The sequence below is a fragment of the Ambystoma mexicanum genome, chromosome 3p (genome assembly GCF_040938575.1).
Source record: "Ambystoma mexicanum isolate Mex_15411 chromosome 3p, UKY_AmexF1_1, whole genome shotgun sequence".
Lineage (NCBI taxonomy): Eukaryota > Metazoa > Chordata > Amphibia > Caudata > Ambystomatidae > Ambystoma > Ambystoma mexicanum.
Window position 1 is genome coordinate 170,084,849 of NC_090925.1, and position 18,178 is coordinate 170,103,026.

At 46.6% G+C, this 18,178-nt stretch overlaps 1 protein-coding gene across 1 annotated transcript in view; it reads right to left on the reverse strand.

Annotated features, from left to right (window-relative positions):
• M6PR (mannose-6-phosphate receptor, cation dependent) overlaps window positions 1–18,178 on the reverse strand; it is a 200,174-nt gene that overhangs the window by 23,763 nt on the left and 158,233 nt on the right. Inside the window, exons 5-6 of the mRNA XM_069650571.1 lie at window positions 5,417–5,547; window positions 4,816–4,942 (exon numbers count right to left, since the gene is read on the reverse strand). Coding sequence (XP_069506672.1) covers window positions 4,816–4,942; window positions 5,417–5,547 — 258 coding nt within the window. The remainder of the gene's footprint in view (window positions 1–4,815; window positions 4,943–5,416; window positions 5,548–18,178) is intronic.

The following is an 18,178-nucleotide window of genomic DNA, read 5'->3' on the forward strand; positions in this document are numbered from 1 at the left end:
CTTCGGCGAAGGTTAGCAGTGCTCGATGGTCCCTCGGAGCACGGGAAGAGAGTGCCTAACCAGGTCCTCTCTTGGATAAGTCTCGACTGCTTTCGGCGAAGGGAGACAGCAGTCAACCTTCTTCAGGCTCGGCTTCGAGATTAAGCATCAGTTTCAACTCAGCTTCTGAACGATTTCTAGCAGTGAAAGGCCCCGAGATATACTAGTTGATCTCCCATTCATTCCGCTAGGTCACGCTCATGCAACCAATCACTCAGAAGGTCATTCAGCAGTCAGCCAATCAGGCATACAGTGCATTCAGGCCATTCTCCTCCCTCTCAGACACTCACAACAAGGAATGTGTATTGGGACAAATACCCAGCCATTCAACACTACACACTGCATTCATACCAGTTTCGGGCAGGGTTGTCTCAGTCATTGTGTCAAACACCAGAAACCAGACATCCACAACAAGAAGTGCATATTGGTCCCACACTCAATTCACCCAGGTCCCACCCATAGGTTGTACCCACAACATACAGTCACTGGGAAGGCTCCAGCCAGTCTGGCCTGGATTTCACAACAACACCAGTTATGGAACTTCACCCAACAGCCAGTCAGGGGGAAGGGACAGAATCAGGACTTCCCAGGACTTTGGGAAAACAATTTAACAGGCAAGAGGCCACAGGGGCCATCTTGTTTCCTATCAGGAATCAACTGATTCCAGTGGCAGGGCCTGGGTATCCCAAAATGGAGGATACTCAGACCACCTGTCAAATTCAGCATGGAGCTGCCACCAGCCCATACCCTGCTCTTTGGGCCACACACAGGTGCCCAAAAACATACACTAGGGGCACAGGGTTGCACTCCCATCCATGGGTGCAATAAGGGTATCCCATGGGTCTGTATACCAAACAAAGAACAGGAAGAGCTGCACTGCCAGGAGTATGGACTCCTGGGCAGAAAGCAATACAGAACACAAATGAAAAAGGACTACAGGACAAGGACAGGGAGGCCCTGTCCATCCAATGCATTTCCAGCATCACAGGGAGACCCTCCTGGAATAGTGGGAACTTATTCTTCACTGCCTCACCCACCTTCCTGAGCTGCTACAGCCCCTGTGAGACCCTGTTTTTGCTCTACTGCACAATTGCGTGCATCTGCATCCGCAAGTACTTTGAGCATAAGGCTCCACTCTTCTTAGGGAATGGGTTGCCTCTTAGTTAGGGTTTGATAAGTGAAGGACAGCCTAAAGTATATTTGCGCGGTATGCTCGCTCTTTTCACAGGTTGTGGACCGTTACTGTGCACAATTCTTTTAGGCCCTTGGTAACTGTATATATGTTTGATAGACGTGTTGTGTTGGTTTAGAATTACTGATATTTGCTTTGCGTTTGATTTTAAAAAGGCATTTAATAAATGTAAAAGCATTTTTGATATACACCTGACAGAGTAATTTGTAGTATCGTTTACTGTGTGCGCTCATTGTGGGCTTTCAATCAACTTCACCTCTCCAGAGACCTAGTCTTGACTGCCACTTATGCTACCTTGATTGGTCTGGCTTGTCCAGAAGGTTATCCTGTTCCAAGAAACTTGGTTGGCCTTCTGAACCTCTGCCCACTAGGTCAGAGTTCAGAAATCCATCTCAACAGTCGCCCCTGCCCCAGACCCACGTTGCCCCCTTAAATCTAGACACCCTAGGATAGAGAGAGTTAAAGAAGAATGTTGCGTTAGTATTGGGGGCATAAGTGTTAATAAAGCACACCTCCCTGTTTTGGATGCACCAGTACCAGTCTGCCCTCATCATCCTGCCCTCATTATCTTGCGTTTAGATTCTTTTTAATGAAAGGTAACCGCAGGTGCTAGGCATGCTGGTACTCCAGTGGAGTATGACGAGAGAGGAGAGCCATAAATCTTAGCCCCCCACTTCTTAGCAAGCACATCCTGCCCGTCTACCATGAGGCGTGTTTCTTGGAGCATCGCTATGTGTACCCCCATCCTCTTAATATAAGCCATTACTCTGAGCTTTTTCATGTAACTGTTGAGAACCATAATGTTCCATGAATTAATTTTCAGCTCACTCACCATCCCCCACCGTTCAGGTCTCCCACCATTACCATGACCCATCTGGAGACACCAACCCTCCCTGCTCTGGTAGCGCCATTGGTAGAGTTGTCTGTAATTCCTGCTGCAGAGTTCGCACTTGAGAGGCTCTGTTTTCGTGCCCACCCATCAACATTATACCTTTCGCCCCTCCCACAACTGTCCTCGTAACTTGAAGACCCAGTAACAACAAGCACAACAACATAAACCCTAACAAGCGCAACGGCACCACATATACCCCAACACAGCCAAACAAACCAAGGGGGGTACGACCCAACCACATCCCCCCCCCCCCCCAAGCACAAAACAAATCGCTCAGTAGCGCAGAAGACACTTGAGCCCAGCTGCTTCTCCCACTGCCCCCCCCACCCCCCAAGGGCAGCACACAGCAGCTTGATGCCATGAAACAGGCATTCCAAAATAACATCTGTGGGGCGTCCAGTGTCCACTGTAGGAGGCAGCACTCACCTGCAAAAACTTAACTTATAAGCATCCCCACACATTTGTACAAGCCATGGCCCTATACTATTGCTGGAAGGCTGTACCAGCACCACCTGCAGTGTCTTAACACCACAGAACATTGTCCCCTCTGTCCGGGAGTTGCACTATGCCCTTTGTATCCATCCAAGCGTGCGCTGCAGTAGTGTACTCAAAGAAATAGAACCGTCTGTTGTGGATTTGCGTTTCTGCACCAGCACAGTGTAATCGGGATAGATGGCCAACTTCGCCGACTCAAGCCCAATGCTCCCCCCCCTGCCCTTGAAAAAGCTAGGATCCATTCCCTGTCCTTAAAGTTCATAGTCCTTGCAATCAGGGATCGCAGAGGGCGTTCCAGGGGTGGTCGTCGGGCCAGTGATCTGTGGACTATCTACCATGAAATCATGAGTCAACGTCCCAGGGCCCACCTCCCGCAGAAGTCGATTTTTGACATAGGTGGTCGGTTCTTGTCTGTCCTCGCCCTCAGGCAGCCTGAGGATTCCTCCGAGCACAACCTTCAGAATCTTCCACTCTGCGGTCTAGTACCCCCACTCTGATCAACAGCTCAGTCACCTGCACCTGGGATGCACCTACACCTCTATCTCTACCGACACTATCCGGTCTGACCGCACTCTCAAGTACTGTCGCAGCAACCCCACATCCACTATGACAGCGTCTACTTTGTGTTCCAGGCAGGATTGTAAGGATACAAAAGCTCCCAGGATATGGTTCTCCCCCTGCTGGCCAGATGAAGTGCCAGACGCACCACTCTCCATGTCCACAGTCAACTTCCCCACTCTGGCCCCATCTTTCCAGGGGTAAGCTCCCATTACAGTCCGTTTGCCCTTACTTCTATGTTTCTCAGGCATCAGTGTGCAAGGCAGGGGCACAGGCTGCCAGGAAGCACAACACAACTGTCTGCTTCGCCCCAATCGTATCCTCAGGCAACGCAACAAGTCCCCTGGAGTTAAGGTCGCAGACAGGAGCTCCCACGCCCAGTAGGAAATGAAGAAACTCAACTACAGTATCAGCAGGATGGCCCACCCCACCCCAAGAGTGCTCCTTCGTTGCCGCCCGGTGGCCGCAGTCCAAGCCATGAGGGAACAGACTGCACACAAGCCAACAATAACAGAATGCCGGGTATAATGCCTCTCCTTTATGTGAACACACCAAGGGGACCAACCACTCCGCAGTCCCATCTCCAGCATAAAGGGTCTGTAGGACTGCTCGCACCATCGTACGTCTCAAATGCCCCAAGCACCTCACCTCCAGTATGGCGACGGCAGCGCTCAGTAATCAGGGCCAAAACTGGCAAAGTAGCACAGCGTCTCTAGCACTGCTCCTCGGACACTCTTTAGCAACACTTTAGCGACACTGACTCCAGACTCCAGATCCGGCATCTGGGTAGACTGCCACGCACCATCTGACTCCCTTCAGTCTCTTTATCAATCGGGTGTGCTTATGACTTGTGCTTGCGCCTCTCGCTGCTCCAGCTGGCAAATGCTCTCCACTATCCGCACCTTGAGGGCATTAGGCTGCCCCCAGTTTGAAACGCGGCCCACTTCGTTTTCTGCTACCTCCAATTTCACCAGCTGTTTCGGTTCCGACAAGGTCGGGATGCCTTCCAATGCAGAATACTATGTTTTTGCAGAAGTAACTGGCGATATAGAGCAGCTGTTGTAAAGGATTAGGCAGGAGTGCACTAAGCAGGCAACCTTGCCCGCTAGCTATGCCCCCTTGTCATCGAAGATGGCATCCCAGAAATGCCTGTGCCTGCCCATATAGGCAAGAAAAAGCCAAAGAAAAGGCTGGAACTTCGGTTGATATACTACCGGTTATGCCACAAGTAATCTTCTATAGATACTTGGATTTCTTAAGCAGGGATATGCTCCACCACTACTCCAAAATAAGAAATATAAATAGAAAAGAAAAAACATTGTAAGAATGAAAGGTAGAGAAAAGGAATTAGGGGCAAAAAAGGGTGAGGAAGAGGATAAGATACAAAATAGACAGTGACAGAAGGAGAATTAGGCCTTTACACAAAAGATGTAGAGCAAATAGGTAGATGCAGCAGTGTGAGGCAGTCAGGGAGAAATGTAGTGAGGAGGCATCAGAAATGGGGCATAGAGAAAAGATGGTCAACATAGCGGTCAACCAAAATGCAAGAAGCAGAGGAATGATTAGAGAGGAGAGTGAGATAGGATGTGCACTCACGGATGAGAAGTGCCCTTCTGTCTACACCTGCTTCAATACATACCGCCATGAGATTACCCAAGTCTTGCCAGAAGCTGTAGTTTGGGATCTGTTCCATGCCTTTGGCTCCCACTACTAAGCGTTGGTACAGGAAGCCAACAATTAGGTACACAGCAACCAGCGAAGCAAGTCTGAGGGCACAGAGGAGGATGAGACCGGGTGTTAAGAGGTAGATCAGCATTTATAAACAACAAATACACACAACACCAGAACCATTAGAAATAGAATATAAAAGTTGTGGGGAAAGACCGCGAGGCAAGGCAGGAATCTCGTAAAAAAGGGAAATAAAAGTGGACGGGAGACTCGCACAAAGAAAAAGGGATGGCAGACAGTCTTACACTGGGTCTGGAAATTAAAATAGGGACGCTCTGGACAGTCAAAGGACATGCCGCCACCCAATCCCCCCTCAACAGGAAAATGACCAGGAAGGATAATGTTGCTTCCATGGATAGGAATATCTAGTCCTTCACAGTAGAAATACCATTAACGCTAGTGTCCCACATCGTAAAAAGAACACACAAAGAGGATGTGACCATTGGATGGGTAGAGAACAGACAGCGAGATAGGAGGGACGAAACCGTTGCACTTAGAAGGTACACACTCACACAATAAGCAGGATTGAGCCCACACTAAGATGCGTGTCCTCTGGCGGACAGGCCGCCTTGCTGTCCATCTCGAAGAGGTAGAAGCAGTCCTCAACCTTTTCACGCTCCTCACTCATTATCTTAAAATTGTCCTACAGATATAAACATAAGGGTGGTGAGATAGAGGACGCCACAGAACCAGACCATATCATTATCTCACCTATTACATCTATAGTGAGCATACATTGCAGATTTCATCATTGTTCAGTGGCCAAACTTGCAGCTCAAAGGTAATTTAGTAAGGACTGTTCTTATCTTCTACCCCAAACCCTCCCTCCCCCCAATCCCTTCAAGGAAAGCTCTGTACAGGCCATCTCAATGTTTAACAACTGCAGGAGCTTACTTATGTCATCCCACAAATACTGTATACATTACAAAAATACAAATCTCACCTTGGTCAGTAGTGGAAAGGTAACATTTTATATTGTGTGCACACGGTTAGGAAAGATTTATCTTTTTGCAACTTTCCGCCATAGTTTCTATGGAAACTCATTCTTTTTGCTCTGTTTTTAAACCTGTTCTGACTTTTTGAAGGAAGTAAATCCGTGCCGTTTGCTACCTGTTATGGTGGGAAAATGATCAGTCCTTCAGGCTACCAGTACAGGGAAACTAGGATTCCCTTTTGAATTTGTGTACTTTTTACATCCCGCATATCACCTTACAGAGCAGCACAATGGGGATACTTTTGCATCAACCTCGTTTTTGTAAACTTGGGATTTTTGGTTATTTTTATGTGTTTAAAGACAAGCTGGTGCCAGTAGATCCATGTTTGCATTATTTTTTAGTGTGAAAGTTTAAGTTTACTGCCTTTGGCTACTAAACGTGGCTAGTGGCCGGGGGGGGGGGGGAGGGGAGTACCAAGTACTTTCGACACCTACGAGGAACCTGTCCTTCGAAAAATGTCCCTGGACTGCACAGCTTCCTCATGGGCTACATTGCCAGAAGCGGTGCATTCCGCGTTCAAGCCTGGAAAGCCTGTCTTTGCGCGCACCAAGCCGAGTACCATCGAGTACTGACTGCACGTCTGCACTGGACTCTGCCGCCGGCTGCCTTCGCCTGGATTAATTGCTGATCTTTACATTTCATTGCAACCTTTGGATTGTTTGGACACTGGGTAACTGTTATACCCCTTATAACTTCTAAGACACTTTTCAAATTATTCAAACACCTAACTTTTACCCATTTCTTTCTTATTGAAATAGGCTCCGCCCATTTTCCACGCTTCCTCTACAAATCTGACGCTCGCGCGCACCAGCGCGCACGCACCAAGCCGAATACCATCGAGTACTGACTGCTGACCACTGCTCCGCGGATCAGCATCGGCACGTTTCCCTTCCGGCCATTTTCAAAGGCTCTTCACTCCGGCCCCTTTTTTGTAACTACTGACACTTTGCTTGTAGTCACTTACGTGTTGTACATTGTTACGGTGATTAACTACTCTCACTTAGAACCAAAACGTGAGTTTAGAACCAAGATGCTTAGATTAACGTCTGGCATGCCACGTGTCCCAAGTTTATTCCTACAACAGAGGAGTCTCCCAAAGTCCCCCGTGAAGACTGACCCTACTAAGGTGGGAGTGAGTTAAAAAAAAAAAATATAGCTTTTTCCCCAGATATTCGTACCTTTTTGAAAAATCCTAATGCAACGGACACAATTAATAGCGACGTCAACACTAAAAGTACCAGCGCTCGAGTAGGAGCCAATTTAGCTCTGCTGGAGCAGGGCAAAACCATGGAAGTGATCAAATTTTCTGGTGTTTCTGACGCCACCATGCGACACTGTGCCTCTATGACAACTGGTACCGCAATAGGGGAGCAGTCTAGGGCTCCTGCTTATCTGCCCGAATTTTCTAATCCATCACTCCCCGCAAAATGTAATTTACCCATTAAAAAATGTGCACCCTTGCCTCTATACTCCCAAATAGTTGATCCACTATTCACCAAGTCAGTGGAAATTAGGAAAGAAGTAATTCAGGATCAGGAGATATGAGAATGCATTACTTACCGTAAAAGCATTTCTGATGGTTGTATCTGCTTAGATTCACATGCTGTGCATAGGTCCGACATCCAGTGGTCACTGCGGAGTATTGCATTTTGTTTTTCGTAGTCGAAAAGGGGACGTCGACAAGGCGTGTCTGAAACACTATCCCTATAGTGACGTGCGTTGTACCCACAATCCCTCACGCGTCGAGGTCCCTCTGTTTGTATTTTTCTGCCCTGAGGGAGCCTTCTAGACGTGAGTGAGTACAGAAAAGAGAGATATATAAAGGAAGTCTATGTTCCTTCCATCCGAGCGGGGAGGAAGGGCGGGCGCATGTGAATCTAAGCAGATACAACCATCAGAAATGCTTTTACGGTAAGTAATGCATTCTCTTCTGATGTTTGTTAATCTGCTTAGAATCACATGCTGTGCATAGACTAGCGAGCAGTACCCAGAGTTGGCGGTGGGTTATGAGAAGGAACAGTAGAGAAAAGGTGTCTTAATACTGCCTGTCCCACCTGGGAGTCAGATCTAGAGTGTGTATCTAGACAGTAGTGTTTTGTAAAGGTGTGCACAGAACTCCAGGTAGCCGCTTTGCAGATGGACTCAAGGGGAACATTTGCAATGAATGCTATGGATGCCCCCGTGCCTCGAGTAGAGTGTGCTCTTGGCCTAAAGGGCAGTTCTCCCTTAGCAAGAGTATAGCAGAGAGTGATGCATTGAACAATCCATCTAGAAATAGTGGATTTTGAAACTGCATCTCCTTCTCTTCCTGCTGCCACCGAGACGAAGAACTGATTAGTCTTCCTCAGTGGTCTGGTTCTTTCCATGTAGAACATGACCGCTCTGCGTACATCTAGTGTGTGCAGAGTCCTTTCTCCCAAATTGGAAGGATTTTGAAAGAACGTTGGTAGTTCTATAGACTGGTTTACGTGGAATTTAGAAATAAATTTCGGAGCAAACCTAGGGTGAGTGCGTAGAACCACTTTATGTTTGTGAACTGTAACGAAGGGGTCTAGAATAGAAAGAGCCTGAAGTTCACTTACTCTCCTGATAGAGGTGATCGCTATTAAAAAAAAAACAGTCTTAAGCGTGAGGTGTTTAAGAGATGCTTTGTGCATGGGTTCGAATGGAGAGCCCATGAGTCTGGTGAGTACCACATTAAGGTCCCATCCGGGAGCTGGGTCAGCTATCGGGGGGTGTATTCTCTTTACTCCCTCCATGAAGGCCTTTATAACAGGGATCCTCCACCACGACACTTTGAGTTGGGAAGTGGTGTATGCAGAAAGTGCAGCTAGGTGGACTTTAATGGAGCTAAACACTAGACCTGAATCTAATAGGTGGGTGAGGTATAGGACCACATGTGTGGGAGAGCAGTCAATAGGGTTGATGCTTTTACTCCTGCACCAGATGACAAATCTTTTCCACTTGCTAGAATAGCAGTGGCGAGTGTTCGGTTTTCGGGCTTCCCTGAGGATGTCCATGCATCTTTGCGGGAGTTGTAGATGTCCGAACTCTATGATCTCAGGAGCCAAGCTGCTAAGTTCATGTTCTGGGGGCATGGATGCAGCGTCCTGCCTTTGTCCTGAGACAGCATGTTGTACGGGCAGGGGAGTTTTACTGGGGGGGATAGAGACATCTCCATCAAGTGAGCGAACCATGGTTGTCGTGCCCACATTGGGGCCACTAGTATCATGGTCACTTGTTCCTGGTGCATCTTGTGCACCACTTTGTTGAGAAGGGGAGTCGGGGGAAAAGCGTAAACAAATTTCCCTGACCATTGCATCGACAGACCGTTCCCCTTGGATTGGTTCTGGGGGTACCTGGAGGCGTAACTTAGGCATTGTGAGTTTTCCAGGGTTGCGAACAGGTCTATTTCTGGGAATCCCCACTGTGTGAAGACGTCGAAGACGATGTCTTCGTGCAGGCGCCATTCGTACTCTTTGGGCAGGGGGAAATCTCTGCTGAGGCTGTCTGCTAGCAGATTGAGTTCCCCGGGTACATGTAGTGATAGTAGGAACATGTTCTGTTTGAGAGCCCACTTCCATATATTCTGGGCCAGCTTGGACAGGCCTGGAGAGTGGGTGCCCCCTTGCTTGTTGATGTAGTACATGGCTGTGGTGCTGTCTGTAAGGACCATTACTGTTTTGCCTTGTAGGTGTTCCTGGAAGGCTTTTAGCGCCTTGAACACAGCTAGTAGCTCCAGTAGATTTATGTGTTTGGATGCTACGTTCGGAGTCCACACTCCGTGAGCAGTCTGATGGGATAGGTGCGCCCCCCATCCTGTGAGGGATGCGTCTGTGGTTAGAGTGGCTTCCGCCGCGGGTGTGGCAAAGGGTTTCCCTTTTTCCATGTTTTCCTTTGTCCACCACCGTAGCGAGAGAACTAAGGCCTGCGAGACCACAACTAGATCCTCCCATAGTCCGCTGGCCTGACACCACTGGCTGTTGAGCCACTCTTGCATTGGGCGCATGCGCAGGCGCGCGTGAGGTACCAAATAAATACACGACGCCATCATTCCTAGCAAGCACATTGCTTTGCGTACCGTCACCTCTCGACCGGTTACATATTGAGGGATTTGAAACAGCATGTTTTGGACCCTCTCTCTGGAGGGGAAGACGAGGCCGTCCTTTGTTTGAATTAGAGCCCCTAGGAATTGCTTGATTTGACTGGGGTCTAAACTGGACTTCTTTTCGTTGATGGAGAAGCCCAACTGGAACAAAAGGTCTACTGTCTTTTGGGTATTGCAGAAGCATGTTTCGTAAGAATCCCCTGTTATGAGCCAGTCGTCGAGGTAAGGGTAAACTGGGATGGACAACCTGCGCAGGTGGGCCGCTGCCACTGCCAGCACCTTCGTGAATACCCTTGGTGCTGATGCTATGCCGAAGGGTAGCACTTTGAACTGGTAGTGTTTGCCCTCTATCATGAACCTGAGGTATTTTCTGTGCGCTGGCAACATTAAAATATGAAAGTATGCATCTTTCATGTCCAATGTTGTCATGTAATCTCCCTGAGAAAGCAGTGGGATTACTTCCTGTAACGTTACCATACGAAACTTTTGGGGTTTGATAAAGTTGTTCGCTGGGCGCAGATCTAATACAGGGCGCATGGTTAGATCCTTTTTGGGTACAAGGAAGTACACTGAATAAATACCTTCCGTTACCTGAGATAGAGGCACGACCTCTATGGCTCCTTTTTCCAGTAGTTGTTGTACTTCTTGGAGAAGGATGGCAAGATGTTCCGGTGTCATGCGACGTCCCCTCGGGGGTCTGTAGGATGGGGAACTGTTGAATTCGATACAGTATCCGTGGGCTACGGTGGACAGTTCCCAACGGTCTGACGTTATCTCCTCCCATGCAGGAAGAAAGGATGTTATCCGGCCCCCGACCGGTGTTGCATGGGAGGGGACGCGAATCTTCGCGTCACTTGGAGTTGTTGGGGGCTTGGGAGCCTCTGGGGGTGGATCCCCGACCCCTCCCTTTGCCCCGGCGTTGGCCTCTTTGGCTGTACTGCCCACTATTGGTTTGGTAATTGGTGGCAGGGTATTGCTGATGTTGATTTTGTTGTTGGTGTTGGCCACGAAAAAAGCGTTTGTTGCCATAGCCGCGCCTGGTAGTGGGCTTAGAGATCTGGTCGAGAGTCTTGATAGTGTCGAACTCTTTTTTAGCCATCTCTAGGGCTTCATCTACCGCTTTTCCGAAGAGGTTAGCGTCCTCGACAGGTTTATTTATCAAAGACGCCTGTGTCTCTGGTTTAAAGCCTGAGTTGCGCAGCCATACATGGCGCTTTAGGAGTATTCCTTGTACCAAGGAACGTCCTGCTGTTTCTGCCGCGTCCAGAGAGTTTTTAACAATGCTCTGGTTCACTTGGGTTCCTTCGCCAATAGTTGACAGTAGGCGCGTACGTAAAGGCTCCGGTGCTTCCTCGGCGTCTTTTCGCAGTTTGGCCCACTGCGCGTCTGCGTAGCTTGCAAGCAAGGAATTGTTGTTGGCAATTCTTGCTGAGAAGGCAGCCGAGGAAGTAACTCTTTTTGCAAGGGCATATAGCCTCTTGCCCTCCTTGTCAGGGGGTGCCTCACTGGTGGAAAGTGGTACCCCTGCCCTCTTTCTAGTATTAGAAACCACTAGGGAATCAGGAATGGAATGTCCCCTAATGTAGAGGGGGTCTGAGGGTGAAGGAGTGAAAAGTTTTTCAATCCGTGGATTGACCCCTCTGATCATAGCGGGAGTGGACAGCGAAGGTATGATCCTTCTCTTCACTGAAGCGAGGAGTGGAATGGTCTGGCTGACCGGGGGTTTTTCCTTAATCACTCTTTCTACAAAGTCCAATTCTGGAGAGAGTTCCCCGGTGTCGAGTTCGAAATGCGCTGCTGCTCTGCGCAACAGTGCATTGAACGTCGGCTGATCGTCAATTGGAGACGTGTTCCTAACTGGAGAATTGTCCGGAGGAGTTAGGTTTAGGACATCAGTGTCGGAATACACTGATGGTGATTGCCAGGGGTGTGAAGGTCCCTCTTCTGGGTTAACCCCGAAGCGTTCTTCTATAATGTCTGTTCTGTCTTCCAGACATTCCTCCTGGTTCTGTTCTTCATTGTCCATGAAATCATCTTCTTCCTCGAAGTCTTGCTCCTCCCCAGTGAGGTCATATACATCTTGGAAGTCTGAGGCTGTGTCCTGCTGGGGATCGACTAGCCTCGGATTTTTGGCCCTGGGGTCCTCCTGAGGCCCTTCTCTGGTCCTCTTGTGTGTTTGAGAGGCCTGGGTGCTCATGAACTTTTCCATCCTCTCCATACAGAGGTGGAGTCTTTCCATAGTTTCATGGGGTACCCCAGAGCGGTCTGGCGGGGGAAACATAGGGTTATTTAACTCGAAATGGCTCGACCTCTCCCAAAGCGTCGAGGAAAGTGTCCCGTCGCCCTCCGAAAAACCTTCTGGTGTGTCGGGAGACTCCCTGCCTGAAGGGGGTAGTCCCTGCTTCCCTTCGGGCTTTTTCGGCGTATCCTTTAACTTATGCGTAACGCTCGACGAAATCTTCGGCGTACGCTTTTGGGCGTCGGCTACAGCGATCCTTGCTAAGCTATCGGCGACTCGCTTGTCGGCGACTCGTTTGTCGGCGGAAGCTTGAGTTTTCGACGCTATGGGTATCGAACGCTCTACGGCGGTCTGCGCTTTCTGTTGATGCGCACCGGCCGATGGTTTGGTGGCAGCGCCCTTGTTTGCCGAAAGCCCAGTCGCAGGTCGCGGCTGCGGTTGCGAGAGGGGCTTCGAACCCGAACGGTCCGAGGAGGCCGCCGGTGGAACCTGCGTCTCCTTGGGCGCCGAAGGTCTTTTCGACTTCGTCGAAGAAGAGCCGTGGGTTGTGTGTTTATGTGGATCTTTGTGTGCGTCTGTGTCGCCGGGGTGTTCATCCCCATAAGCAGGGCGTGAGCCGAGCCCGTCGGGGCCGGGGACAGACGACGAAGCGCGTAAGCGCTCCTTAGAGGGGGTTTCGACTTCCGTAGCGGAGGTCGTGTTATCGCGTTCCTCGTCACTGTCGGTGGTAGCAGCGGCGGGTGAACTTTCGGCCTTCGACATCGCGTAGGCCGCCCACCTTTTAACCCTTCGGTCTTTTAGAGTTTTAGGCTTAAGAAGCCGACAAGCCGCGCACCTTTCCTCCTTGTGATCGAGGGGCAAGCAGCGGTTACACCGTGAGTGCTTGTCCTTCCAAGTGAATTTGCCTTTACAAAGTGGGCAAAACCTAAACGGTGTCCTCTCCATAGCCGAGGCAATAAATCGCGATAAACACCCCAAGGGAAAGGAAGGGGAAAGGGAAAGGCATTCTCAGAAAAGACCCAGAGATGTCCCACGACCCCACTCTCCCTACTGTATATGGCCTGCGAGGCCAGGCCACGTGTTCGGCAGCGCCGAAGGATTTCTTCCGCTCGACCCTCCGTCGAAGATTCTTTTCGGCGGAGAACAGCTTACAACTGCGTCGAGGGAGGGATTATAAATATTAGAGAAAACACGACCAGAGGTCGAGGAGTTGCAATGTCTCTCGAAGAGCTCCGCGTGAAGGCGACCAGAAGCTGGGCGGAAAAAAACAATCTGAGGGACCTCGACGCGTGAGGGATTGTGGGTACAACGCACGTCACTATAGGGATAGTGTTTCAGACACGCCTTGTCGACGTCCCCTTTTCGACTACGAAAAACAAAATGCAATACTCCGCAGTGACCACTGGATGTCGGACCTATGCACAGCATGTGATTCTAAGCAGATTAACAAACATCAGAAGCAATGATCCTCTCATAATGCCCTTGCCTGACTCGACTTCTACTCAAGCTATTGATGATGGGGCTATAGAGTTATCCTCCTCTCCTTCTCCCATTGCTAAAGGCTCTAATACTTCTAATCTATCCAAAACCCCTAAACTTTACACCACGGACGAGCCTGACAATATTATTTCACCTGAGAACTCCCAATTGTCAGCAGCCTCGTCATTTTCTAAACCTCTTCCTCGTCCATCATTTGGTTTTCCATCAGTCTCGAACCCTGCTCTTGAAGCGGCACTAGCTGCAATTAATACAAGCATATTCTCGATTGTAAAGCGTTTTGAAGTGTTAGACCATAGATCTATGGATCAACATGAGTCTGTTTTACTGCTTCACAAAAAAATCGACTGGATTGCTTTATATGCTAATAATTGCCCTTCCCAAGCAATGGTGGTCGATTCTTCATATGTAATGCCTTTGGAAAAAACATCAGCTGAAGAAGCTATTGATGTGGATTATGCTGTAACTGCTCAATCTCCATCTGCTGTCTCAACAGCAGCAATTCTTAATTCTCCTGATGTCCAATTAATAGAGAAACCGTTATATGAGGTATTCACTAACCCTCCGCTCCTCCACAGGCGAAAAAGAAGAGGCAATAGGAAACGTACATCACAAAATTTTGATATATACAAATATAATCGGGATATTGAACAAAGACCTCCAAAATTTTTTTAAAAAAAAATCAAAAAAAAAAATGTGCCAGCTCCCAAAATCAAACATTCCAAATCAAAAACAAAAAAATTAATTTCAAATTTGGTTAATGCTGAATTATCAGTTTTAGATGCTGTGAGCATCTCCCCGATGTTGAGCCCAAATGGGCAATCTGTTGCTCGCCCGACTACTTTGATGACTACGGAGGCTGGTGTTCTCTCCAAAGGTAAGAAGCTCGATCATTCACTATCTGAACCTAAAGGCAATGAGGAATTACAGATTTCGTAAAATGACCTCATGAATGTATCTGTTTATCCATTTGACCCTACCATTGATGATGTTTGTTTTGGCCTTCACAAGGGGCCTTCTGTTCAATCTTTGGCAAAAACGAATTTCCATGTGAATTTTGATGTCCCGACTCCCCAATTTAAAACCCTGGATCAAAAGAGGTTGGACATAGTGACTAGTTTAGCGGCCTCTAGTGGCAATATGCCACTATCAAACTTGCCCCCCCCATCCACATCTGATGCCACTATGACCATGTCTCAACAGCTCTCAAATTTGAAAGTATCTACCACTAAGAGCTCCATTCACAGTGCTCACTACTCACTAGCTACCTCATCGTTTGTGACCCCCCCTGACATCATATATGAGGAAGTGAGACCAGTGATACATCTGCCCAACCCCCCTATGTTACAGGAGGAGCACATCAAAGCAATTATGCTCGATAGGATTTTTGCGGATCCGTTTCATAACCGCTCAACTCTTCTGTTAATTTTGAATTCTGTACCATCTTTAAGACACCAGATTCCTGCACAGCAAGATGTTAGCGTCATGAACATCAATTCAAAAATTGTTAAGAACTTAATTTGGAATGAAAGGCAGGAATTATATAACCTGGGTTTATGTCTAGAAGCGTTTTTGCCTCCACCTGTACAAACCGAAGCTGCATCAAATATCCTTAGTCAAAATGATAATCAAGCAAAATCTTGCTGTTCATGCAAGAATGACATTAGACTTATAACTTTACCTCCTTTGTCCAAATGGAATTGGATAGCTCAGAAAATAAATAACAGCCAAACACCTCAGAATCATTAGGATAATTATTTGGGCCTATCCCATTCTTGCTCCATGATTTCCTGGAACACTAGAGGTTTTAGTCACTTGCTATTTAATAATTCATCGAACTTAAATAACTACGACATTGTACTTTTCCAGGAAACGTGGCTTCGTACAATCCCAATATGGGAAGATCATCAGATTAACATTGTGCCGGCATCTAATCCTATGAAAGGTCGACCAACTGTTGGTCTGTTGATAGCAGTACGCACGGATGCCCAATTATCACTTGTTGCGTGGCCTTCCCCTGAGGCTGGGATACAAGCAGTTGTACTATCTACTAAGAACATTAATCATCCTCTACATCCAAGTTGTTTAATAATTAATATATATTGGAATCCACTGTCACCATCTGAAGCCCAATTCATAGATAAAATTGACAATCTATTAAATCTGGCATTAACCAGATCTAACATTGGATCTGTACTAATAGCGGGTGACTTTAATCTGAATTGTCTGAGCCCGAATATTAAATTGTAGAGCCTATAAATGGGGTAAGCTTGTTACAACAAGGAAGCTTACAATGTTGAATAATTCAACACCAGAGGATTGTCCTGCAAAGCCAACTTGGTCCAGGATGGAAAGTAATTCCATTTTAGATTATATATTCATTTCTGAGGAGGCCAACAAGTTGATCACCTCCTTCAAGATAATTCCATCTAAATTTAGTGATCACAACATACTTCAAGTCTCGTGGCTTCCTCACCCGGTTGAGGACCAAATCTATTACCAATCATCTATTGATATTAATAATTCTGGTAATCGTTTAAAATGGTACCCTGACATGGTCACGAGATTGCAAATCAAAATATCTAAATTAAAGCATACAACCTCTTGTCCATCAGAGACTTTTTATAGTGATTGTATCTAAATATTGATATTAGAAAACCACAAAACATCTCGATCATGGGTCGCTCATAAATACCCCAGAATAATTCTGATTTCCGATTTAAAAAAAGAACTAAAAGCTAACTTACGGAATCCAGTAGTTAGAGGGTCCAAGGTACTAACAAATCAACTAAAGAGACAATTTAAAAACCAAATTAGACAAATTATCCAAAACTTTAAACAAGAAAGTGCGGAAAAGATGCTAAAGGCAATTATGTCAAAATCATCTTGGGAGATATGGAAAATACTCAATTTTACGTCCACCTTAACTCATAGATCTATGTTACTGAGCCCCATCCCCGAAGCAGTATGGACAACTCATTTTCAAGAACTTTTATATAAACCTGTTGAAGGTAATGATGAAATAAATATTATGCCTAGTTTAGCAGAATTTAAATTCGATGAATTGGACATTTTGATTTTAATAAAGAAACTGAGCTCCTGGTCCCGACCAGCTAACAAATGTAATTCTTAAACAAAACCCTGAAATGTGGGCGTCTGTGCTCTATATGATATTTACTCAAGTCATAAAGTCAGGACAAATCCCTCACTCGTGGCAACAAGCTATACTAATTCCTATACTCAAAAAAGGCGATCGGTCGAATCCGAACAACTATAGGCCGATTGCCCTCCTAGATGCCCCGGGGAAGATTTTTGCGAAATTGATTTTGAAAGGCTTTGCAAAATGGCTCACTAACAACAATCTTTTAGACATTAATCAATCGGGCTTTGTGCCAGGGATTGGGACCATGCAAAATTTATTCATTTTATCTATTTTAAAAGAACAAGCTATTTTAGCTAAACATCCACTTTTTATTGCTTTTATAGATTTTAAACAAGCATCTGATTCGGTATCGAGACAGATTTTATGGAGAAAACTTCTTGATGTTGGATGTCCGCCATATATTAGTTTTTTAATACATACATTTTATACAAATACATCTATAAGGGTTGAACTAACATCCAAGGGCTTGTTAACACAACCAATTTTGACGAACACAGGTCTAAAACAAGGATGCCCTTTTGCTACGATACTGTTTAATTTCTATATTAACAATGTGTACAGTGCTTTTAGTACGGTGCGCTCCTTCCCGCCAAAACTGGCCAATCAGGAAATTGCGTACCTTTTGTATGCTGATGACCTTATGATATTAGATCAGACCCCAATTGGCCTGCAAAGGAAATTAGCAGCCCTTTATGAATATGCACAAGTGAATGAATTGATAATCAATACATCAAAATCGAACATTCTAGTTTTTCAACGTAACCGTACAACTAGTGAATATAAATTCAAATGGTTTTTGGGACACACTAGTTTAAAGCAAGTATTCGAATATAAATACCTGGGTGTAAATATAAATGGCCATTATGCTGATTCCCCTTACAAAACAGAACTTATTGCGCGTATGAAATCACTTGCAATACAGGGTAAAGCGTTACAGAGGAAATACGGAAATTTCTCCATCATCCCTGCAAGAACCTTTTATCTACAAAAAGATCTACCGACAATAGTTCATGGCAGTCAGACAAAGATAAATCCAATGGCAACCACATGGGACACACTAGAAGGTATATACTGGAAACATATCTTACCGGTCCCACGGTCTAACCCAATTTCGCTGATAAGACATGAATTGGGGCTTATATCTTTGAAGACATCAGTTGCCTGGCTGATGTTAGCATTATATAGAAAGATTATAATGTCTACTGACCAAAGTAAAAACATGTTTCCAATAATCAAAAAGGCACTCAACAAACTGGTATTTGTTCCCCTGCG